The sequence below is a fragment of the Phyllobates terribilis genome, unplaced genomic scaffold (genome assembly GCF_046119375.1).
Source record: "Phyllobates terribilis strain yellow unplaced genomic scaffold, ASM4611937v1 Scaffold_8__6_contigs__length_399053987, whole genome shotgun sequence".
NCBI classification, from domain to species: domain Eukaryota; kingdom Metazoa; phylum Chordata; class Amphibia; order Anura; family Dendrobatidae; genus Phyllobates; species Phyllobates terribilis.
In genome coordinates, this window is record NW_027362768.1 from 250192941 (window position 1) to 250220300 (window position 27360).

General features: G+C 39.6%; 1 protein-coding gene across 1 annotated transcript; it reads left to right on the forward strand.

The window, feature by feature from the left end:
* On the forward strand, positions 1-26802 carry GPRC5D (G protein-coupled receptor class C group 5 member D). The gene is made up of 4 exons (XM_073644138.1): positions 1-79; positions 13703-14642; positions 18908-18972; positions 23616-26802. The coding sequence occupies exons 2-4, from the start codon at positions 13736-13738 to the stop codon at positions 23709-23711; spliced, it is 1068 nt and encodes a 355-aa protein (XP_073500239.1). The 5' UTR covers positions 1-79; positions 13703-13735; the 3' UTR covers positions 23712-26802.
* The last annotated feature ends 558 nt before the right edge of the window (positions 26803-27360 follow it).

Below are 27360 nucleotides of genomic sequence, written 5' to 3' on the forward strand. Positions count from 1 at the left end.
GTGACAGAAACTCCTTGTGGGTTTATAGATTGCTAGAAGCCAGTAGGTAAGCAGAACGCCGGAGTGGAGCGCTAGCGAGGTATGTGCCAACATCCCTGGATTAGATGAGCAGTTAGCGCAGGGCACAGGTTAGATTGATAATATCAGGTATAACTACACTATGTGTCAGAGGAGTTTATATCTGACTGTTCATTCATTATCTAGTTTTCTTATCAATATTAATCTTTCTGCGGTGCCCGTGTCCCGTCTGATCAAATGCTTTATAAAATGTTATGTATCAGACATCACAACAGGGAAGCAGAGAAATCTTTCACTTCACTATTTATTGATTGGGAGATTCTGGCGAAAAATCCAAAATAGTCACAATTAGCTCCAATGCTGGGGCTCACAAGGTTACAAGTTTAATAGTGTATGAGGTCCTATAAAATTGTACATTTAATAATTTGTAGGACGAAGCATAGAATAGTCCACGAATAAATAGTAACCGATATTACAGTACGTAGCGTACGGCATTTCCTAAAGTGATGGACTGCTGTTTGTAGAAAGTGAAGTCCAAAACATTTTATAGGAACAATTAAGAGAAAAAGTGAAATATCTAGAATGTTTCCTACTTCCAATAATATTTTAGCATGTTTTACAAATTTCCATGTGTATAAAATGCCATCATTCTAGTGAACTTGTAGAAGTATAATAAGTAACTATTAGTGCTATACAAATCTGTTTATTCTTATTTTTCTGCCCTTCGTATTATTTTTGTCTGCCCACACTATAATTGCAAGGAGATCACTTTCCTCTTGAGGGATATATCAGTAAAGGTTGATTTAGTGATCAATTTCTTTTGGAAAGTTTGCTGTTGAAATACAGGTATTACCTAGGAGAAGCCTTGGGTACCAGAGGTGGAGACTGAGGTCAATACAGTTCGGCATAAAGCCTATAAAGGCACATTACCTATATCTCTGTATACCTTGTGTGCCACTGTCCTTTGATTTCCAAGGTCTATGGGAAATTGCAATGTATGTGGAAAACCTTATGTATGGTTGTATATCAAATTTTTATTACAGGACACAGATTTTCACAATATGCCCTGACAAGTTGATCAGTTTTTGGACACGTTTTGCCATTAATATATGGTCACTACTTTATATGTATTCGGCAGTCATCTAAAGTGATCACAGTGATTCACTATGAAATTTGCTTATGTGGTCAAATAAGTATTCACAGCGTCTACAAAAAGATTCTGGGTGTTGTAGATAGCGTGACATTGATCCATGGAAATCCAACTGTGAGGATGACAGATTCTTCTATACTGGGAAAATTACAAGTAAATTGATATTGTCTGCTCAGAAAATAGGCGCTGTACATCAATCACAGGTCAGATATAGGGCCATGTAGATGGAAAACCTACTTCGCCATAAGAGGGCTTGAGTTTTGTGGGACAATGTGTAGTTTTCCCTTATCCATATTATGTACTGGAAACCAGAAAAAAAATCCCAACCATGGCGAAATGGTAATAAAACTGAAATCCACAATTTTGGGGTTTTTTTTATACCATTTAGTGCGTGCAAAGAATTACATGGCAACATGATTCTTCAGGTCAGTACAAATTACATGATATTAAACTTTGTTAAAAAAAGACAAAAACTGGAAAGTGTTGCCATTTTCTGAGTAATTGCAATTTTTTTTAATTTTACTTCGTTAAATTTTTTCTATTTTCATTTTGTTATTTTTTTTATATTTGCATGTAAGGGCTTATTTTTGAGTGACAGCCTTTTGTTTTCATTGGTTTCATTTTGCGGTACATATGATATTTTTATTGCTTTTTATTGCACATATTGGGAGTTGTGATAACTGAAAATGGCAATTCTGGTGTTTTGGTTCTTTTTTTGCATTATGAAATTTATTGTACAGGCTAAATCATTTTATATTTTATAGATTGGACTTTTACAGACACGACAATACAAAATAAGCAATTTTTTTTAAGCTTTCACTTTGATTTTGGGAAAAGGGGAGGAGGTTGAATAAAAATTATTTTCAAATATTTTAAATTGATCACATGTACTATATACTACAGTGCAGTTATAGTGAAATTGACTATGTCCTATGAAGCCAGGCTGGTCTTCAAAGGAGTTCAAAGATGGCAGCAGCAGAGGCCTTCAGTAGGCCCACATTCACTATGTCAACCCTCTGGCGTGCTGCAATCACATTGTGGCCAATGGGAACTTCAACAGGCGCCTCATCTGGATTGTGCCACTTACTGTAAATACCACTGTCAGATTGTTTCACTTATATTTCATTGGAGTGATAGAATACAAAAATAGTATCTATCAAACTATCTATCTATCTATCTATTATCTATCTTTCTATTATCTATCTATTATCTATCCATATCTATCTATTATCTATCTATTATCCATCTATTTATCTATCTATCTATCTATCCATAACTCTATCTATCCATTATCTATCTATCCATCTATTTATCTATCTATATATCTATCAATCTATCTATCTATCTATCATCTATCTATCATCCATATATCTATTATCTATCTATTAACCATCTATCTGTCTATCTATCCATATATGTATCCATATATCTATTATCTATCTATCTATATCTATCTATCTATTCATATATCTATCCATCTATCTATTATCCATCTATCTATCTATCCATCTATTTATCTATCTATATATCTATCTGTATCGTATCTATCTATCTATTATCTGTCTATCTATCTATTATCTATCTATTATCCATCTATTTATCTATCTATCCATAACTCTATCTATCCATTATCTATCTATCCATCTATTTATTTATCTATATATCTATCTATCTATTCATTATCTATATATCTATCTATATATATATATCTATATATCTATCAATCTATCTATCCATATATCTATTATCTATCTATCTATTAACCATCTATCTATCTTTCTATCCATATATCTATCCATATATCTATTATCCATCTATCTATCTATCCATCTATTTATCTATCTATATATCTATCTGTATCGTAACTATCAATCTATCTATCTATCAACCATCTACCTATCTATCCATATATCTATTATCCATCTATCTATCGATCTATTTATCTATCTATATATCTATCTGTATCGTATCTATCTATCTGTCTGTCTGTCTCATTTCTATCTATTTATTATCACATTAGGCCTGTAATAAAAGTTTGTTCTCTGTTGACCAATCGCACTGCAGCTTGTTTGTCGGCTGATGCATATCTTATGTTGGCTTACAGACCTTAGTTGCCGGCGACATCTTCACTTGTAAACAGAAGATGTGTTGCTGATAATATACAAACTGTATAGGAGCTAAATGAATGCACTAACAATGGTTCATCCCCATACAATTTGCACCAGGCCATAAGAAAAAGCCTTCAATGACCATAGAATCATAGAATCATAGAATCATAGAATGGTAGAGTTGGAAGGGACCTCCTGGGTCATCTGGTCCAACCCCCTGCTCAAAGCAGGATTCACTAGATCATCTCAGACAGATGTCTGTCCAGCCTCTGTTTGAAGACGTCCATTGAAGGGGAACTCACCACCTCTCGTGGCAGCCTGTTCCACTCATTAATCACCCTAACTGTCAAAAAGTTTTTTCTAATATCTAATCTGTGTCTCCTCCCATTTAGTTTCATCCCATTGCTTCTAGTCTTTCCTTGTGCAAATGAGAATAAAGATGATCCTTCTACAATGTGACAGCCCTTGACATATTTGTAGACAGCTATTAAGTCTCCTCTCAGTCTTCTTTTTTGCAAGCTAAACATTCCCAAATCCTGCAACCGTTTCTCATAGGACATGGTTTGCAGACCAGTCACCATTCTGGTCGCTCTTCTCTGAACTTGCTCCAGTTTGTCTATGTCTTTTTTAAAATGTGGTGCCCAAAACTGTACACAGTATTCCAGATGAGGTCTGACCAAAGAGGAGTAAAGACCGATAATGACTTCACGTGATCTAGACTGTATGCTTCTGTTAATACATCCCAGAATTGTATTTGCCTTTTTTGCTGCTGCATCACACTGTTGACTCATGTTCAGTCTATGATCTATTAGTATACCTAAGTCTTTTTCACATGTACTGTTGCTTAGCTCTATTCCTCCCATTCTGTATATGCTTTTTTCATTTTTATTGCCCAGATGTAGTACTTTGCATTTTTCCCTGTTAAAAACCATTCTGTTGGTTGCTGCCCACTGCTCCAGTTTATTTAGGTCTTTTTGAATCCTCTCTCTCTCTTCTCTAGTATTAGCTATCCCTCCTAGCTTTGTGTCATCAGCAAATTTAATCAGTTTACCCTCAATTCCTTCATCTAAATCATTGATAAAGATGTTGAACAATACAGGTCCCAGGACGGAGCCCTGTGGTACCCCACTTGAGACATTCATCCAGCTGGATGTGAAGCCATTTACAACCACCCTTTGAGTCCGATCACTAAGCCAGTTATGAATCCACCTAACAGTTGCCTGGTCCATTGCATACTTGGTCATTTTTTCAATAAGGATGGTGTGAGATACTTTGTCAAATGCTTTGCTGAAGTCAAGATATACTATATCTACAGCATTTCCCTGATCCACCCAGTCAGTGATTCTGTCATAGAAGGAAATTAAGTTAGTCTGACATGACTTGTTAGTTACAAACCCATGCTGACTCTGGTTAATCACTTCATTCTTATCCATGTACTTACATACATGTTGTTTAATAATTTGTTCAAAGATCTTTCCTGGTATAGAAGTCAGACTCACCGGCCTATAGTTCCCTGGGTCCACCTTCTTCCCCTTTTTGAAGATAGGAACAACATTTGCTCTTCTCCAGTCTTCTGGGACTTCTCCTGTTCTCCAAGAATTTTCAAAGATTATGGAGAGTGGTTCTAAAATTTCTTCTACGATCTCCTTCAGTACTCTGGGGTGTAATTCATCTGGACCTGGAGACTTGACCTCATTTATGTTAGCTAAATATTCCCTCACAATCTTTCTGTTTACAGATAACTTGGATTCCTCTATTCCTTTAAAAGGACAGTGAAGATCAGTTGATGTTACATTTTCTTTCTGAGAGAAAACAGATGCAAAATAGGAATTAAAAAGTTCGGCCTTCTCAACATCCTCTCTTACCATTTCTCCATTTTCATCCTGTAAAAATCCTATAGCATCTTTGACTTTCCTTTTACTTTTGACATACCCCCAAAATCCTTTTTTATTGCTTTTGACATCTCTTGCAAGCCTTAATTCATTGTCAGCTTTAGCTAACCTGATACGTGCCCTGCAGGATCTGCAGACTGCATTATAATCTTCTTTAGATATGCCTCCCTCTTTCCATTTAATAAACATTTCTTTCTTTCTTTTTAGCATGTGTTTAAGTTCTGTGTTCATCCATCCTGGTTTCCTTAAATGCTTCCCATTCTTCCTACTTTTCGGGACCATCAATTGACTAGGTTATATTGTTGATGGGTGCTCATAATGGGCAGAAGTCGGCCTGTGTAAATTTACCATAAATGTGGAAAGAGGCTGCCTTCTTTATGGGCCCAAGCCAAAGCCAGAAGGGGATTTAAGGGCTGCAGAATATGAAGCAAGGACATCTGCTTCTCCTTCTTCGTGGATTAAATTTTGGTTTTGGTTCAAATAGCTGCATAAAAAATCTACAGTGGTGTTTAAAAAAACCCAGTGAGGGTAGATGTAATATGAGACACATTTCCGCTCACACTGAGCCTTTTTCAAACAACATGTTTGTGAAAGATTCAGTGTGAGCCGAAACACAACGTATATGATGATCTGCATGATACTTTTATGAACTATACTTTGAAAAAAAGCATCAGAAATGTGAGTACCGGTCTTCTTACTACTGATGTAAACAGGACGCCATCCCAGGGTGCGAGCACCACAAATATACTCGCATGCCCCCTGGACTTTTTGGTGGATGGACTCATGCTGTATTGGGAAATTCAGGGCACCCTATGATGTCCCACAATCTGGAATCTATATGCATAGATTAGCCCTAAAACCAAAGAAGAATAATTACAGTGACTAAATATTATTACCACAGTATTATACTGTGGCTGCATAATACTGTTATTAAAGGGAACCTGCCACATGAAAAAATGCTATTAACCTGCAGATATGGGGTTAATCTGCGGGTTAGTAGCGTTCTGAACCTGCTGGGCGCCTGCACTTAGACATCTGCTGCTGGGAGGAAATGAACTATATTCCCCCTGACAGAAGTCTTAGGGGTGGGCCACCGTAATCGCGCCATCGCACTGACTGACGGCTTGCTAGATTTACATATACATATTTATAAATAAGTATATGTGTATATAATATGTACACTATACAAATATCTTACTTGTCACATATAACAAGCTTTGTACTGTAAAGATAGTTTCTTCTATGTGATATATAAAGTATGTATATTTACAGAAAATATATATACACATACATATACCACCCTCTTCCCACTCTGTGTGCCTGTTGGCCCTCAACCCCTCACCATCCTATCCTACATGGACATATTTTCACATATAGTTCTACTTACACTCACTGAGTTTCAGCCATTGTACCAACTTCCTTCTCCCTGATTGGTGTTGATGAACAATAAGTGTAAGACCTCATTCACATGTCCGTGTTGCATGTATGTGTGGTATCCGTTTTTTTCATGGATACAATATGTACCCATTATAATCTATGGTGCTATTCACATGTCCATGTTGCACATATGTGTGGTATCCGTTTTTTTCATGGATACAATATGTACCCATTATAATCTATGGTGCTATTCACATGTCTGTCTTTCTTCCTGGCTCTTGCATTTGTGCAAAACACACGGAGACGGTGACTTTTTTCACGCACATGTTTGAACATGGATGTGTGAATGAGGCCTAACAGTGTACAGCTAGCTCACTGATATAGTAGGTAACACCACATTCACCGATGCACACAATTAAATAACCACAATATTTATCCTACATGGAAAACACATAAAAAAATGGTAATATTTATGTATTTTATTAACTCCACTTCTCTATAAACTATTGCAAGTCTCAGCAAAAATCTCGCCCTCATGTAGCTCTGTCAAAATAAATGTTTAGGGTCTTTAAAACAAATGATTTTAAAGATTATATAAGATAACAATGACCTTCAAAATCAAAGAAAAGAAAAAAATTAAAACAAAAACTCGGCTGTGTCGTTAAGCACCAAACTGGTCCCCATCCTCTCACTTATGATATATAACTAAAACCAGGTCATGAAGCATTTTTTTTTTTCTAAACATTTTTCACTTTCTGATTGTAGACTTATTTTTATTTTATTTTCTGAACACGGTTTCTTGGTTGAGCTGCTGTAACAGCATCAGGGACCATAATCGGCAATAATCTGGAGATGTTCATTGACTTCTATGGAAGTTTTCTAGGGATGCAGGTGACATCACCTATTGTGAATAGTGTGATCCTCTGTTATCTGTATACTGGCGTTGTCTTTCATGGTAATCCTGCCTGTGATGATTTGGAGTTGACTATTTGAAGGGGTTGCCCAGGCTAAATAAAACTTAATGAGGACATGAAAGTTGTGAAAATACCGAACTGAGCCCTCCTTTACCCGATCAGACAATAGTACATTAGACCCTTTGTTACAGCAGACACCTCTTATTGCTGCACCTGCCCTGACTCCTTTCTCAGAGCATTAGTCATCCATTGTACAAACAGCGCAGACAATGCAGTCACTTGAATAAATTCCTTCTTTCTATGAATACTTCAATCATACACAATATTTTAATCTGGTGCATATTTCCCTAGAAGTCACAAGTCCATATTTTCATCCAGAGCTGATATCAAAGCTATTTGCTAGTTTGGAGACTCTTGGGAAATAGCATTTTATCAATCCAGGCTGCTATGTTTCGGGGGGAGGTGGTGGGGCCTCCCTGTCCTTCAGACATGCACATTACTTCCAGACAGTGTTTTAAACCCATCATCACCACTTGACCACATACGTGACCATGTACCTCTATAGAGGACCATGTACCACTATAGAAGTAAAAAGTTATAAAAGAGGGTATGAACAAACATAACTGTTAGCATTTGTCTGACAGAGACCACATTTTTGTAAAATGTCTATTTATGCAACAGTTATCGTTCCCTTAAATACTATCAGTATATGTTTATATGTAGCAGCGACAAGCGTTCTCAGTGTATAAGTACATAATATAGGACTGTCACTACAATAGATTAGTCACAATCAGCCAGTGAATCCTCCCCATTTACTAAACTGCCAAAAACAATGAACAAGCTGTATAACACTATGTATATTTAAGTTGCTCAATAAATATACTGTACGTTTAAAAGGAATCTGTCAGTATGATCAACCCTCTTAAGGGCATGTATGCCATAGGAGATGGAATAAAAGCATACAGTCCTGCTCATTGTTATTGGCACCCATGAAGTTTAAGTACATAATATTGAATATCTCCTGAAAAAAATGAATCAAGTGAAACAGTTTTTTTGTATAGAGACTCGTGTTAAATACAAAAGAGCAAATGATAAACAATAATTTAAAACCAAAAACAATGGGAGGAAAAAATAGAAAAACCTAAAGCTTGCTGTGACTCTGGTACCGGGCACCCTTTACAGTAATTTAGTATGAAAACACATTTTGACTCGCCTGTGGTTAATCACAAAAGAGATTCTCCTGTGATTGTCAGTGCCCATGTGACATGAAATAACCAATGAATGATGACTTCAGTATTTTAAAAAGCCACATGGTAGGCCCTGATCCTTGGTGAAGACAAAGGAGTTGTCTGAGAACATCAGAACTGCTTTGTTAGGAAACACAAGACTTCCAAAGGGTATAAGGCCATCTCCAAAGACCTTGGTATCCCAGTTTCAACAGTGCACACTGTTATTAAGAAGTTTGCCAAGCATGGAAGAATAAAGTACCTCCCTGGATGTAGGAGAAAGAGGAAAATTGACAAGAGATGTCTTCGAAGGTTGGTGCGAATGGTGGAAAAAACATCTCATCAAACATCAAAGACCTTAAGGCCAACCTGGAACAGTCTGAGCTTGTGGTTTCAACAAGTACCATACGCTACACACAAAACCAAGCAGAGCTTTATGGGAAAAGGCCAAGGAAGAAACCATTGCTGAGGAAAAGACACAAAAAGGAACTACTGACCTTTGCCAAAGAGTACTTTAACAAATCACAATCCTTCTGGGAAAATGTTCTGTGAACAGATGAAACAAAAATAGAGCTTATTAGCAATGCAAAGCAACGTTTTGTTTACAGATGGCACAATGAAGCTTGTAAGGAAAAGAACACCTTACCAACAGTGAAGTATGGTGGAGGATCCATAATGCAGTGGGGTTGCTTTGCTGCATCAGGTACTGGAAGTCTTGACTGTATCACAGGAATCATGAAATCAGAAAATTATCAAGAGATTTTAGAGGGAAATGTCCTACCCAGTGTAAGAAAACTTGGTTTGATTCGAAGATCATGGGCCCTCCAGCAAGACAATGACCCAAAGTGAAAATCTTGAAAATCTTTGGGGTGAGCTGAAATCTGCCTTTGGGAAAAAGAACCCTGCAAACATTGAAGAGCTTGCAATGAAGAGTGGGAGAAAATTCCAGCTGAGAAGTGCAAGAAGCTTATAGTTGGCTACAAGAAACGTTTGGAGGCTGTCAGCAATGCCAAAGGGTGTGCAACCAAGTATTAATTAGGGGTGCTTCTATTGCTGCACATGCTGTTTATTCTGTTTTTTTCTTTGAAATTGCAACATGGAAGTTGAAAAACAATGTTTTATTGTTGTATTACTTTGGACCACTAATCAAAAGATGCTGATGATATTATTTTGGTACATTTCTATTTATTTCTGAAGATATTGTACTGTCTATGAAAAAATGAAGGGGTGCCAATAACGGTGAGCAGGACTGTATCTTGATCTCTGAGATCCGATGTCTTATTCCAGAGAAATTTATGTTTTTCTTTTATGAGCTATTATGATCTATGGGACTGACAGAGATCGTCCTGAGAATCTGCCTCCAGAGCTTATTATAAATGAAAGGGGGAGTTATCAGTGTGAGACATGTAATGACTGACAGTCTGCTCTCTTGATCTACGTGTCTCACACTGGTAAATTACTCCTTTCATTTAAAATAATCTTTGGAGACAGATTCTCATGCAGATCAGTGTCCAGCCCATAGCCTAGAACAGCTCATTTACATATAAGAAAAACATGGATTTCCCTGAAATAAGACATTAGATAACAGATATCATCAAGGTATCATTTTATTCTGCTCTCTATAACCTGCATGCCCATATAGAAGATGGCTTAGGAGGGTTGATCCTAATGACAGATTCCCTTTAAATTCCCATATCCATAATTACAATATCAATAGGTTTGTCTTTACCATATTCGGAGCCTTAGTGCCTCATCATTGTCACTCCTTACTAACACCACCAATTTCAGATCAACAGTGTGGATACAGATTTAGATTCATCACAAAGACGCTGAGGCCTGTGTTTGGCTGCAGCGGTCAGGTGACTAGAAGAGCACATGATCTTCTTTCTGGTGCATCTGTAAGGAGATGGATATACTGCCCACATTCCTCATTGAAGACACGCGTATTGTTGTAATGTGAATTGTGACATATGTGATTGGTGATAGTATTATGTTCTGCCTGACAGTAGGGACAGTTAGAGTTATTGGTTGGGACTAGCCCAGGGTGGGAGGGGATAAAGTGCAGGGACAGATACAGTTTCCTGTCAAGAACAGAGATAGGGCCCAGCCTGCAGTAGAAGCAGACCTAAGGGCTGACTAGTCACTAGAGCCGCATGATGTGGGTGTCCCTGACGTGAGTGAAGACCGAGGCAGTGGACAGCGAGATCCTGAGTAGAGAAAGGAAAAGTGACAGAAGGACAGAGTGATGCACTGGAGACAGGTTCTGGGCAGGACACCTAGCAACATTACCCTGAAAATGCAAGTCGGAGAGGTAAAGGGCCAGGGCGAAACAGGAAAATGTGAGACAATGAGAGTGCTCGGCAAGGTAGTTCAAAGGCCTTCAGCAAGCAGAGATGTAACGGCCATAGTGGCGAACTAGCTCTCCTAGGGGAAAAAAGAACGCGGAGCTACGGATTGAGGACAGGACTCTCACTTACTGGACTGTAGTACTGTGCTTGGTTGTGGTGAAGGCGGAGGACAGAAGGAGGACAGAAGCACGTAAGCCTGGAAGAGGTAGAGAGACTTTGTGTGAAGATGCTCCATGTTGTAAAGGAAACGTTCGTGACGTTATGCACCCGCTATCTATTGTACATAATTCCTGCCAAGTTACTGTTCAGTAAAAACCTGTTTATTGTTGGTTGGTGGTCTATCTCATTGAACTTCTCAACATGTGGTCCTGGCCAGCCAAAGTCACTGGCACCATGCGGCCTTCAAGGAGTAGCACAAGCATGCCTGCGCTCTGCAAGTGTCCATGAAGGATGGCATGCTGGATGGCAGCGCTCAGCGGCGATCCAGCCTGTCATCTCAATGCCATCCATCCCAGCTGGGAGAATTCTCCTGCTCAAGCGCTGAGCGCAGGAGATTTCTCCCACGCTGTCAGTGACGTGCATGAGGTGAGCTGAGTTCATTGGACATGAGCTCACCTCATGCACGTCACTGACAGCGTGGGAAAATTCTCCTGCGCTCAGCGCTTCAGCAGGAGAATTCTCTCACGCTCACTGCAAGCGCAGGAGAATTTTCCCACGCTGACAGTGACGTGCATGAGGTGAGCTGAGTTCATTGGACATGACCTCGGCTAATCTTTATGCCGTCACAGCCAGACACTGAGGAGCGCAAGCATGCCTGTGCTTTTCAGTGTCTGCAGCATGGCAAGCTGGATGGCAGCTTTCGGCTGCGATCCAGCCTGTCATGTGAATGTAGCAGAGCTGGAGCCGTCGTGGGAACCATGGTAAGGTAAGGATGATGTTGGTTTATTATTTTACTTTTATTGCAGAAGACATTGGCTTCAGCTGGAATGAGCGTGATGGTAAGTATGGTTTAATTTAGAACATTAAAGAATTGTGTGTTTATTTCAATTAAAGGACTTTATTCTGGGTGTTTGTGTTTTTTTTTTAACTTTGACTATGGGGTTAGTAATGGGGGTGTCTTATAGACGCCTCTCCATTACTAACCTGGGCTTGATGTCAGCTGGCATTATAAGCTGACATCAACCCCAACCCTATTACACCACTGCCACCGCTACAGGGCAGTGGGAAGAGCGAGGCTAAGTGCCAGAATTGGCGTATCCTATGGATGCGCCATTTCTGGGGCGGCTGACGGCTGGTGTTTCTAGCCTGGGAGGGGGCCAATATTCATGGCACCCTTCCTAGGCTATTAATATCAGCCCCCAGCTGTCTGCCTAGCCTTTGCTAGCTATTAAGATAGGGGGAACCCCACATCATTTTTTTTTGGGTCCCCCATTTTAATAGCTAGTAAAGGCTAGGTATTCAGCTGGGGGCTGATATTAGTAGCCTGGGAAGCTCCGTGGGTATTACCCCCTTCCCAGGCTTCAAACATCTGCCCCAGCCGTCTGCTTAACCTCCGCTAGAGACTAAAATTACGGGGAACCCCATGCCAATTTTTTTTTTAATAAATCCTTTATTTTAACACTAAACGACAAGTACAGTAATCAATACTATCACTGTACTTATTATATATGTGACTGACATGTTTCTATCTATCTAATCTATGTGTGATGCTCTATTCTTTCTGTTCTAAATTGTCGGGTACCGGTGTATGCCGCAGCTGAATTGCCGGCTTTTCATGTTTCACTGTGAGCACTGTTCCCATTTGGGCAATCACTGTAATGCCACAACCACCATGGCTGTGCCATTACAGTGAGTGGCAGACAATCCCTGCATGATTGGTGCTCTAAATAGCGCCAGACATGCAGGACACGCTTTTGGTGCACGAACAGTTATTGAACATAACCTCGAACAGCCGAATTGTTTGCAAATCGTTCGCGTTCGTCGAACTACTCGAACACCGCCCAAAACAGCTCGAATTTGAGATTGGCGAACAGTTCTAGTCGAACACCGCTCATCTCTAATCTGCACCCCACAATCGTATTGTATGGGGGGGGGCATGGAAATTGGTGCATGAGCGATTGCTCTATTTAAATGCCGCTATCAGTGATGGACAGCATTGTTTAAGTGGTTAGACAGCAGTGATTAGAGCAAACTTTGGTCACTGTTGTTACAGGAGGATGTCAGCAACACATCCAGTGTCAGCAGAGTATGCTGTGCTCCATACACTGACAACCCTGCATCACACTTCAGGAGTTAAGGAACTAATAAAGATTTTGTCAATGTTTTGCAAAATATTTTGTATTGCATGTAGTCTGCATCCTTTTAGGAATGTAATGTAGAGCCTGCTCTGTTTATATACTGTCACATGACATAAATGTATCTAATTCATGACTTTAATGCTTTTTGTTAAACATGTTTACAATGATTCACATGAGCTGACCATGCTGTCTCCTGTGGGGACATGATACCAACGTCTGTACTACGACAATGTCCTCTATATGTGTATGTTATACATTGTGTTATTTTGTTTTATGACTTCTGAATCCTACATAGCATAAATAGAGGTATTTTGATTAGCGGTAAAGTTTTCATGTTTTTACTAATTATAACATTTATATTTTTCTTGACAGACTCTGGCAGACCTGGCACGGGCTTAATACAAGATGTCTTGCAATGTTGCTAGCGACTATGTATTTTTGTGCAGTGCCCAGGATGCGTGGGGCATTGTACTGGAAACGTTGGCTGCAGCAGGGGTTCTGTTTACTATCGCTCTCATGCTAGCACTTCTTATTATGGTGCCACGTATTTGTGACAATGCCAAACGGGCTTTGGTTCCTATTCAGTTCATCTTCCTTATAGGCACACTTGGAATCTTTGGTCTTACATTTGCCTTCATCATCAAACTTAACTTACAGACTTGCCCAACGCGTTTCTTTCTTTTTGGAGTGCTATTTGCCATCTGTTTTTCTTGCCTTTTAGTTCATGCTAGTAAATTAGTGAGACTGGTTAGGGGTGGACTGGGTATGTCATGGTGGGTGATGCTAATCACAGTAATTTCCCTGTCACTTGTACAAATTATTATAGCTATTCTTTATGTAGCAATCTATCTGGGAAGAAATATGGATCAGTGCAGTCCGGGAACAGCAAATCTTCCGGCACGTAACCTTGACTTTGTGCTTATACTTATCTATGTTTTGGCATTGATGGCTGTCGCTTTTCTCATTTCAATGATAGCTATGTGTGGACCTTGTAAATACTGGAAACGACATAGCGTCCATATCTATGTAACAATGTTTTTCTCAATTGGCATTTGGGTAGCTTGGATTTCTATGTTGTTAAGAGGGAATATATCTTTAGAAACTGCTCCTCAGTGGGATGACCCTGTGAGAGCCATAGCGTTAGTAGCCAATGGATGGGTTTTCCTCATTATGTACATGGTTCCAGAGCTTTGTTCAATGACACGACAACAATCAAATTGTGCCAAACCGTGTAACCAGTCACAACCACATCTTCTACGGCAAACTGTTGGAGTGGACAATCGAGTATTCTGTCAAGATGATATATCCCAAGGTTAGTTTACATGTAGATATCAACTATTTTCTATCATAAGGAGATGGTTGCTTTTTCCCAGGATTTGTATATTAATACTTTTCTTTTCTTTTTCTTTTTACATTACCTGATACTGAGGTGCAAAGCTGCAGTTAGATTATACCAAGCGACAACAATGTTGAAATGTAATCTACCCTTTGTCTTATGTGTCATAGGAACATATTAGATCACACTAAGCCATTTTATTCTTTGTGAGTTATGTGAGAGCAGGAAAGTCAAATGCCAGTTATTTGTAACAAAATTGAGTTGTAGAGCCAATATATTAAAATGGGTGTAGGTAAGGACCTTTTATGAAAGGCATGCATAATATCACACCATTGAGTAAAAGTTTCCAATCATTGTGCAATGCAAACATGCTACGATTGCACGATCAGTGACAAATTGCATTTTGTCATGATGACAACCCAAAAATGACTGTTTGTTAACAGTACATCTTCCCATGAAAAAAAGGAGAATTATAAAGGACAAACGATCTTAAAATAATCATAATTACAAAAAACATACATTTATAAGTAACAATAATTGTATGTCTTCGAAAGGTCGCTCCAAAAATATGTTCACATATAAAAGGTCCTTTATATTTGTTAGAAAACAAAGTAACTCATAAAATTACAAAGTACATTTTATGGTAACACAGTATCTAATATATACAGTCATGAGAAAAACTAATTACACCCTCTTTAAATTGAATGGTTTTCATATCAAGACTTACTAATAGCAATATATATGGCCCTTAAAAGGTCTTAAGAATAGGTAAATACAACGTCAGATGAACAAGAACACATACACATGATAAAATTATACCATGTCATTATTTATTTAACAAAAATTATGCCAAAATGCAGAAGTAATGTTGTGAAAAATTAAGTTAACCCTTACTGTTTCTATACAAATTAAGTGGGTTAGGAGTAGCCAGGTGCTGCAAAATCAAATATTATTTCTTAATTATTCATTAGCATGTATGACCACCTCTATAAAAGCAGAAGTTTTGACAGTTTGCTGGTCTGGAACATTCAGAAGTGTTAGCACAATGCCAAGCGAGGAAAACCTTCAGCAATAAAGAAACAAATGACGCTGCCCACCAATCTGGGGAGGGTTTTAACCCCTTCACAACCATTGGCTGGAGTCTCAAACCCGCAGCTCCTGTCAGTTTACACTATGGATATGTTTCGCAGCATGAGCATGAGATTTCTTAAAATCTCATACACTTTGCTGGCATTGTAAAATGGAGCCAATTTTCCTCAAGTGAATACGTACTTGTTTTTGCACTGTGGGAACTTACCCTAAAAAATGGAGGAGTGTGTGTTTGGTAAAGGTAGGGCAGTATAGTTGGTACCAGCTGGAAATAACTAATGCTATTAGCAGAAGAATGTTGAGTGGGAAAATACTTCAAACTCGGTGATGTATAAACTAAGTTTTGATGTCATTGCTATTGATTTTCATGACTCATGCCTAATTTCAAAATGCATGGCTACAGAGCTTGTTTATTACAAATATATATTTAAAAGGGCAGGCGTAACATTAGGAGGGCAGGGGTGCGTCCGTCTATGAGGTATGTGGTATAAATAGCTATTGTCTCTGGTTTGGTTTGAGTCATGCACCCAAATACCCAATGCCTGATGCAACTAGGAATATAGATGTAAATGTCTTTTGTTCTATTGTGTTGCTGCTTCGAAGAAACTTGTCATACACGTTGAGTATCAGAACTTTCAGTGGGTATAGTTCAATTTGGCCAAAGAAAAGACACCGTTAGCAAAAGAAGGTACTTAAGATACATGGGGTACTTAAGATAAATCCCCACACAATATCCTGTTTTATACAGTGACAGTCACAAAGTGACATGTTCACAAATTATAAATACATTTCTTTTGTCCATGATAAACAGTTTGTGTTTTACTACAATGATTTTTATTAAATGTATAAACCAAGCAGTCATAATATTTAAGCCACCTGCCTACAATTGTGCAGGTTTCCCTCATGTCGGCATAACAGCTCTGAGCCCTTGAGGCATGAACTCCAGGAGACCTCGGAGGGTGTGGTGGTATCTGACTCCTAAGACATTAGCAGCTGATCCATTAAGTCCTGTGTGTTGCAAGGCAGAACTTTAATGATTCAGACTTGTTTTTCCAGCACATCCCACAGATTCTCAATTTGATCAAGATCTGGGGAATTCGGAGGCCAAGTCAATACCTTGAACTCTTTCTCATCTTCTTTAAAGGAAATCTGTCAGTAGGATCAACCCTTCTAAGCCGTCTATGTGAGAATGTAGGTCATAGGAAGGACTTAGGGCTGGACACTGATCTCCCTGAGAATCTGCCTCCAGAGCTTATTTTAAATGAAAGGGGACATTACCAGTGTAAGACATGTAACTAACACAGAACAGTAGAACTGAACTTTGTCTCCTTACAAACACATTTCCAACTGCAGCTCTCACAGCTCTGCTGTATTGTAACAATATTATGCACTGTCTGCCTGTGAGATGGAAGGTGAAGGTGAGCTTTCACCTTCAGATGTGTCAGGTATAATCGCACACAGCTCTGCAGAGACATCAGGAGAGCAGAGAGCGGCCGTTACACATCACACTGGTAACTCTCCTTCATGTAAAATAAGTTCTGGAGGAAAATTCTCATGCAGATCAGTGTCTGGTCCAAAGTCCTGAACAGCTCATTTACATATAAGAAAAACATGGATTTCTCTGGAATAAGACATCGGATCGCAGATATCAATGTATCATGTTATTCAGCTTCCTATTACCTGCATGTCCATATAGATGGCTTAGGAGGATTCATCCTAATGACTGATTCCCTTTGAACAAACGTTTTTTGAAGTTCCTTAAACATGTATTGAACAATTTTTGCAGTGTGATAGGGTGCATTATCCTACTGAAAGAGGCCACTGCCAATAGGTAATGTAGGGATGTCATCTTGGGATATTCTTGGCCTTTAACAATATTTAGCTAGGTGTTCGGTATTAAAGTATCATTCACGTGAATGGCAGAACGCAGGGATTCCTACCGAAATAGAGCATAACACTACCTCCATCAATTTGTCTTCTCCCGCAGTGCTCCCTGGTGCCATCTCTTCTCCATGTCGTGTCGCAAAAAAATGTGACTCTTCAGTTCTGATGTTCACTTGCCCATCATAGGTGCTTTGCTAGTGAACATGGATCACTGTGAGCTCTCTGCGGACTACGACTGTGCAGTCCAAAACACAGCAGGCTGTGATGCCCTATGTGTTAAGATCTCATAGCCAGCATTAACTTTTTGAGAATTTTGTACTATAATAGCACTTTTGGGATCTACCCAGAAAATGTGACAAAAAATGACAGTAAAAATAAAAGGGAACATAGAGCAAAATGTCTGATGTTTAACATCCCAACCAAAAGTAAAAAATACAAGCAGCTTTGTACAGAAAATACTTTTACCTTATTTATTTCTATATTATACTCTATTACTACCAAAGCTATTAAAATTAACTACTACCAGCTGTCCTGTTCTTAAGTGGATAAGAGTAAAGTTTTATCAACTGTTACAGCCAATATGTACTAGTATGTTTGGCTGTGACGGCTTTATGATCATTCATCAGAGAATCATCTATTCAGCAGGTACTGAGACGAATCTTCTCTATTGTATGGCCGACTTTAGAATGTGGTGCAGCAAACCTTCATTTGCCTGATTTCACAGCTCAGTAGTTGGACACAACTAAAATACATGTCCGACTTCAGCAACTAGTTTTTGATAAAAGAATTTAATACAAATATTTAAACCACTGGAATGAGTTTTGTAATGTTAACATAAATCATGGGAATTACTTAGAATTCATGGGAATTACAAGGAAAGTTCAACTTTTAAAATTGTACGAGAATTATCATCATAGTGGAAGATAAAATAAAATACAGTAAAATAATAAGTAATATGGAAGTCCCTTTTTTCCCATAGTAAATTCTATAATTATGTATACTGGGTATGGTATAGTTAAATACATACAGAACACACCTATTAGAAGGACATTTTAAGTAACTGGGAGTGGTAGCACAAATAAAAAGCCTTCTTGTTCTCCAGGTGTCTACTTACTACATTTTGGAGAATGTGTTGTAATTGTCAAGTTGGTAAATATGTGGAACGTTAATACCAGCCATGTATGCTTTAACTGAGACTGTTAAAATCAACATTAATAAGAAATTATGGCCTCTGACATTACAATTAGTGTGTTCTTTTCTTTAAACAGCCCAGGATTCTGGAAGAAGTTCACCATCTTCTGTTCCACGGTTCGATGCAACCTTAGCAATGAGGGTGAGTATTGAACCTTGCAGAATGTTCAGAACTTCACAGTAACTGAACCTAACAGTCTAGCTAAACTTTACTAATTCTTTTTATATATTTTGTAGTCCTTTAATTCCTTGTGAATCGGTGGGGTCTAGATCCTGAGACCTCCAATGATTGTGCAAAACCCCACTCAATAGTGTGTAGCTCAGGAGCCAGAATTTCTATTGAATCTCTGCACATACTTTTGTGCTTCAGCTTCCTAAGCTGTCCACTACTGAGAGGGTTTTTTTTAGGAGTGATTGATGGGGGTCTCAGTACATAGACCCCCACCAATCTACAGGGAATTTAAGGAATTACTAAATATAAACATTCTTACCCACTTTGAGTTACAGTTTAAAGTGAACATCTAACCTCAAACACCAGTCCAAAACTTGTATGTACTGATTAGTTTTCTTAATCTCTTAAAGGGGTAATTTTATATTTATTTTATTAGATGCTTGGGGGACATGGAAAAACACTTCACATGGGATAGCACCTTTTCTGTTGGAGGAGGCTAAATGGACAGGTCTGGTCACATGCTCCTCCACCAGCAGCCATTGTATGGACAGGTCACATGCTCCTCCACCAGCAGCCATTGTATGGACAGGTCACATGCTCCTCCACCAGCAGCCATAGTATGGACAGGTCACATGCTCCTCCACCAGCAGCCATTGTATAGACAGGTCACATGCTCCTCCACCAGCAGCCATTGTATAGACAGGTCACATGCTCCTCCACCAGCAGCCATTGTATGGACAGGTCACATGCTCCTCCACCAGCAGTCATTGTATGAACAGGTCACATGCTCCTCCATCAGCAGCCATTGTATGGACAGGTCACATGCTCCTCCACCAGCAGCCATTGTATGGACAGGTCACATGCTCCTCCACCAGCAGCCATTGTATGGACAGGTCACATGCTCCTCCACTAGCAGCCATTGTATGGACAGGTCACATGCTCCTCCACCAGCAGCCATTGTATGGTCAGGTCACATGCTACTCCATCATCAGCCATTGTATGGACGGGTCACATGCTCCTCCACCAGCAGCCATTGTATGGACAGGTCACATGCTCCTCCACCAGCAGCCATTGTATGGACGGGTCACATGCTCCTCCATCATCAGCCATTGTATGGAGAGGTCACATGCTCCTCCACCAGCAGCCATTGTATGGACAGGTCACATGCTCCTCCACCAGCAGCCATTGTATGGACAGGTCACATGCTACTCCATCATCAGCCATTGTATGGACAGGTCACATGCTCCTCCACCAGCAGCCATTGTATGGACAGGTCACATGCTCCTCCATCAGCAGCCATTGTATGGACTGGTCACATGCTCCTCCATCATCAGCCATTTATGGACAGGTCACATGCTTCTCCACCAGCAGCCATTGTATGGACAGGTCACATGCTCCTTCACCAGCAGCCATTGTATGGACAGGTCACATACTCCTCCATCATCAGCCATTGTATGGACAGGTCACATGCTCCTCCACCTGCAGCCATTGTATGGACAGGTCACATGCTCCTCCATCAGCAGCCATTGTATGGACAGGTCACATGCTCCTCCATCATCAGCCATTGTATGGACAGGTCACATGCTCCTCCATCAGCAGCCATTGTATGGACGGGTCACATGCTCCTCCATCATCAGCCATTGTATGGACAGGTCACATGCTCCTCCACTAGCAGCCATTGTATGGACAGGTCACATGCTCCTCCACCAGCAGCCATTGTATGGACAGGTCACATGCTCCTCAACCAGCAGCCATTGTATGGACAGGTCACATGCTCCTCCACCAGCAGCCATTATATGGACAGGTCACATGCTCCTCCACCAGCAGCCATTGTATGGACAGGTCACATGCTCCTCCACCAGCAGCCATTGTATGGACAGGTCACATGCTCCTCCATCAGCAGCCATTGTATGGACAGGTCACATGCTCCTCCACCAGCAGCCATTGTATCGACAGGTCACATGCTCCTCCATCATCAGCCAACCTGTATGGACAGGAGCCCAGTCTGTGAGGAAAGCTGTGCTAACAACTACCACAGGAGGAGAATCTGTAATAATGTATTAGTAAATGTACTAAAATTCATGTCCTCAACATATATCTATTAAAGTAAATATAATGCAGCCAATCCCTTTAAGGATGCAGCCAATTTTCATTTTTGTGTTTTCTTTCTGCACTCTGTACCGATCCTTGCTATTAAAGGGGTTTTCCCATGAACGAAAGTTCATTTTAATCAATAGATCTTGGAATAATAATAATTTCCACAATTGGATGTGTTTAAATAAAATGTTCCTGTGTTGAAATAACCTTATAAATGTGCCCCTGCTGTGTACTGTGTGATGGTTGTCTCTGACCATGTACGAAACACGTTCTGATCATACCACAGCTCCTGGGCAGGGGAGGAAGCAAAAGAGTATACAGACATTACAGCAGGGGATCACAGCTGATTCTTTCTTTGAGGTAAAACATTTCCCTGCCTGTTTTTAAATAATGTTTTACTTCAAAGAAAGAATCATCTGCGATCCCCTGCTGTAATGTCTGTATACTCTTTTGCTTCCTCCCCTGCCCAGGAGCTGTGGTATGATCAGACCATGTTCCTGTACGGTCAGACACAGCCATTACACAGTACACAGCAGCGGCACATGTATAAGATTATCTCAGCACAGGAACATTTTCTTTAAACACATCCAATTGTGAAAGTTATTATTATTCCAAGATGTATTGATTAAAAATAACTTTTATTTGTGGGACAACCGCATAAAATGCATAAGTCGACTATGTATAATAGTATCTTCATCTTCCCTGTGTAGAGCAGGATCAGCTCCTGAGCCTGCTCCAAACACCCTGACACGCTCCATGACGTATATATCCATCATGTAGTGCTAAGGGGTCAGCACACTGAGATTTGGGCCTAGTTTGAAACATCTTTATGGTGGTTGGAGCTCAGTTTTTGGGTACGGAGCTTCAAATCTCTTGCATACAAGTTATGGCCACCTGTAGATTCCTCTATGTGCTTTTAGTAACTCATTGAATACTGTTTATGCATCACAGTGGTTTTTTTTTAATCTTAGAGTACATTGAGATGTAAGTGTCCTCCATTTTAGTCCTACTGCTGTGGATCCAATGATTCTCAGTTCCTTTTGCATTCATCTACAATGGCCACCAGTTTCTCAGACTATTCTATGCATATAGTGCTTTAAAGGGGTTGTCCAGGCTTGTGGTGCCAGTCTGCAGTCACTCAATATGCACGCTGTCAGGATTCTCTGGTTCAGGAGCAGGCGAGCACACCACCACAAATATTCCATTTGCATACATGTAGTCAAGTGCTGATTAGACGTGCACGGCCTTGCTCAAGAAAAGGGCAATGAGTGAGGCTGAATATGTCTAGTTGGAATGTGGCCGGAAGTGTGTAAACTGCACACTTGCTGTCACACATCTGCCTCATCCCGGACCCGGCGAATCCTGACAGCACACACACTGCGCGCGGTGAGGTTTCACAAGGCTGCAGTTGCATAAAATAACTCCAGACTTGCAACCCAAGCCTGGACAACCCCATTAAGCTTAAAATACCAAACTGTAATTGTCGGGTGTGCCACTAACATAAACGGATGGGAGAGGGGGATTTAAGGTTTCTCTGAGCTCTCCTGTAGATCCGTAAAGATGCACAATCAGTCTAATAATAGATTGTAACCTGTCCATTATCAGACAAAAATCTGAGGTCTTCTAAGGGATATGCAGGGTTGCAGCAAGGCATCCTAGCAGAAGCTCTTCGGTATATTCATATTTAATGATTAAAGGTAGAAACATTTGAAAGAAAACCTCATCAGAGATCTATTCTCCAGAAAAGCTCCTACATTTTCATCAGACTTTATGCTGGGATGAAGTGTAGCGGAGGTGAGAATTTCCCATCACAATTAATCTAAATATACATGTTTTATAGTGGGGTTATTGTGTAAATTGCAATTGTTTATGACAGTACACCGTTTCCTGTCATCGGTGAAACACCCAAATAATATGCCCATTCAGTCATTAAGTCATTATATTTGCATTTTTGGTGCCCAGATTTCCACAATTTATAGCTGGAGCCTCCCTTTCTAATAATGGTGTTACAATATGCTGTACCTAATGAATGGTATCACATAAGACACAGCAATGACTCAGGACGGTGCCCAACTATATTATTAATGCTGCCGAATTGGGTTCCCATATAACTTTTGCTAACAAGCATCATATTGTTTTATCACATGTTTTTTTTTTATTGAACCAGTAACATAAGCAAGTAAATGTTACTTACACATGTTTTGGAACCACATAAGGCATTTACAAAATAAAAGTTGGGCAGAATTAGAAGAAAGAACATTTTTCCTAATGCAGCGCTGCTCTTGTCCTCAGGCTGCGTCTTCTATTGCAGCTCCATTTACTCAAAGGACTTAGACACAATACTTGGAACAGCTCCTAGAAGAGTGTCACTAGTTTTGTATTAGTCATGAATAATTTTCATTTCCAAACTAATAGTTCACACTTTGTACAAATTAGGAACAAGCTACTTGTTCGTAAACTAGAAAATAATAAGATAAGACCCTTGTATGAAATATTGTCCTTTTCCCCATTTACAGGACATGCAACCAGCCAAGGAATTCTCCATACCTCGCCCTCAGCAGAAACCAGACTCATATCTGCAGTATCGCACCCATGACTTGACCCAAATGTAAACCTTTATTGCACTGGACATGGCCGCCTCCGTCTCTTCACTGCAGAGGCTGATATTTTTATGCTGAAGATTTCATAAGAACCAGGAGAGAATAGACAAGCACTGGACTATTTTGCTGAAAGACTTTTTTTGGATCAGATTAATACGATCACTTGGCACCATGGAATCTCTGACAGTAATTTGCATAATGTCTGCAATATATTAATTAGTAAGGCCAGGTAGTGCTGCCATGACATTATTTTTTGCACTTTGTTTTGTGGATGAAACAGCCAATCTCCTGCAAATTCAAGTACTTCTTTAATAGTCAATTAAACCATTTTTGCAATAGAGTCTCCTTAAAACTTCTGGACATTTTGGCTTTTGCAGCTTCTACGAATCAAAACAATAACCAAGAATAATTTAACAGCAAATCTGTCAATAAGATTGTCTGACAGCGTGATGGTTAACCGTTGTCTCGATAGTCTAAGCTGGTGTATGATCAGTTAAAAGTGATTTGGTCATAAATCAGCTTCGAAGATGGTTTAGGAGAAGAGTGATAAGAGTTATACAAAACAGAGTGCCAGATGAGCTCCCTGATAGATTAACAGTTAACTTATTCGGCAGCCTGCTATGTATGGTGATACATGGTAGCAATAGAAGCCAAACTGTCCCTCATTCTTTATGGAAACCTGTTGCAAAAATGCTTTTGAGCCAAAATGTGTATGCATTTAAGTAAACAAAAATGCCCCCTAAGTGGTCCATGTTCTTTAAACAATAAAACTCTGGTGCCCTACAGCCACCACCATAAGGGAATTCAGACATAAAGACTTGTACAGCTCTCAACTGTATAAGGAGCCAAAAGAAGATTAAGGGTACTTTCACACATCTGGCACCTGTTCAGTGGCTCCATCGGGGCTTATGTCTGAACCCCCCACAAAATGGGATTTGGGTGTACGTGCCAACGGGGCCATAGACTATAATGGTGCCAACAGAGTGAACGTGCGCTCTGACATGCATCAATTTCAGTCATGTACACCAGCTGGAGCATCTACTACATCTGAGTGTCCGCTCCAGTAGGCATACATGGCCGAAAATGATGCACGGCAGAGCGCACGTTCACTCTGTCAACACGATTAGTGGGAAATATGTATTTGACTCTAGTCATAACAAACAACATCATAGTAAAAAATGATGTATGTGAGATGATTGTCAACCATCAGAAACCTCAGCAAAGCCACCATTCAATTAACTATGAAAAGCAAACAGTGTCGAAGGTGGAAAAGAAAGGTTTTTGTGGCATGTTAATACTTAAACTGATCTAACAAAAGCATGATTTTCCAGTAAATACGCCAATCAGTATTTATTTATTGTTCTTTTAATATAAATATAGTTACTTTCTAGAATTTTATTTATGACAATAATAAATGAGCATATGGAATTTAACAGCGCTTTATTTGTTAACCTGGGATAATTGTATGTTTACTTTTTAAAAAATATAGTGAGCTATTTGCTATCACTGCTATATTTAAAGGGAATCTGTCAGGAGGTTTTTGCTGTGTTTTGACAAGCTGCCTCGTGCCTCCTGGTCCAATCACACATCCATCACTGATTAGCAGCTTTCTGTCAATATAAATTGTACACAAAAAGCAACCAATCAGTGGTGTGGGCGGGGTTATATGGGGCTCCGCCTTCTGAACGCTGCTAGATCTGCAGCAGAGAAAACTGTGATTCCATCATCTGCGCACCCAGTAAACTAAGTGATACATTGCTGGAATCAGGGTATCTGCCTCTATATCATGCTGATGTCAGATTATACAGCAAAAACCTGGTGACAGATTCCCTTTAAGAGGGTTTTTCCACTTTTAGCGTTCTGGCCTATAATGCCCCCCACTGGGAAAATATAATAAAATCAGACATTACTCACCCTTCCTGTGTCCCGTTATACCTTTCTGCAACTGCCTTGGTCTTTATTTACTGGCTACAATGGTGGCATAATGACTAAAGTGCACATCACAGCTACAGCCAGTCACCGATTTCAGTGGCTTTGCCAATGTAGACTGCACAAGCAGTTGAGCTCGGTGATTGGCTGCAGAAGTGATGTGTGCTGTAGTTGTGAGGTCATCAGAGACCGAAACAGAGGTGAAAAAGCATCACCCAGAGAGGGTGAGTAACATCTGACTTTATCATTTTAACCCATCAGAGGCTGTAAAGCGATAAACCCTTTTTAGTTAGTAATGATTGCTTACCCCAAATATGAAAGTCACACTTCAGGTTAAAATTGGAAGAAGGCACCTATAAATAACAGTTTGTAAAAATGCCCAGCTCTATAATGGCTTGAAGTAGTAAGCAGACGTGTGCAACTTCTGTCATTGTATATAATGAGCACATTAGTGGAATTTGTGTATTTTTCCTATACTGTTTCATGCCATTGTTTTCTGTTTGTTATGTGACAAAATAGATAATTTCAACCAAGGTGCAATTCTGTATACATGTACGACAAGGCTCCGACTCAACAGTGAATTTAATAGAAACTCTACGTCTGAGCATTAACTATGTAGTTTGCATTTTTTAAATTGCAGTTTCAGTTGATTGTGAATAATTCTCCCATACGCACTTAGGGCACCTTTACATGCGGCTGATTTATGGTACTCTCGTGCAGTTTTCTATCTCTTTAAAAAAAATGAAGCGTAAAATCTGGTTAATACCAAGCAGGTTTCCTGCAGTTTTCATGCTGTGGCAGTGGGGATCTCAGTCACACCATTATGCTACATGCACCAGGACCCTAAGATTTCTAAATATAAAGCTACTACTTTTGACAGAATACATGTCAAAGGTTTTAACAGTTTCTGGATTGCCAAAAAATATTTTTAGGTATAATTTAGACAAAAAAACAAATAAAAAAACAGCAAAAGGTAATGAAAGTATATAACAAAGAAGCTTAGATTTTACATTTATGGACTACATAACCAATGTTATGCTGAGCAGGTAACAGCTATATTCTCTGTTTTTATAAGTATTAATTTCCTACATGTGTCTGTAAATAGATATGTCACATAAGTAAAATGTGTTAAATTATTTATCCTAAAACTATAATAAAGGCTTATACAAGAGAGTATCATGCAGTGATCTGTTCTATAATTCACCTGTCCAAAGGAAAGAGAAGACGGAGTCACATCACTGACTGTGAGTGTACACAACGGCTCCAAGACGCCGTTCACACACTGTGTCCACAACAGCCATAGACAGGACAGAAAGCAAGAGAAAAAGAAAAATCCACCAAGAAGGTGCTTCATTTGATGCACACTCCATCTTGTTCTGATGGTCCTGGGCAGGAAAGCCATCGGAGAATTTTGGGTCCCATACAGTTCAATACTCAGAGCACCATGGACTGAACGTGGGTCTCTTGACCTGAACACAACCGCTTGAAATGGTAATATTGGTGTGCTATTGATTTTTGATATATTACGTACATGACAGCACTGGGGACTAGCTGTGTCACGGTATCGGAGCTCAGAGGCGAGGAGTTAAATTCAGGTCATATTTGCTTATTGGCCAGTTGAGTTCAGGTCAGGGGATGTGGTGTCGGTGGGAGCATTGCAATCTGTATACGGACTGTGAAATATTGTACATACAAGCAAACTCATTCAGACGTCTGTTTTTGACTTACAGTG

Coding starts and splice junctions, on each gene's coding strand:
- GPRC5D (XM_073644138.1), top strand. CDS start 13,736: ATGTCTTGCAATGTTGCTAGCGACTATGTATTTTTGTGCAGTGCCCAG. Junction 14,643..18,907: donor TCAAGATGATATATCCCAAG/GTTAGTTTACAT, acceptor TTCTTTAAACAG/CCCAGGATTCTGGAAGAAGT. Junction 18,973..23,615: donor ATGCAACCTTAGCAATGAGG/GTGAGTATTGAA, acceptor CCCCATTTACAG/GACATGCAACCAGCCAAGGA.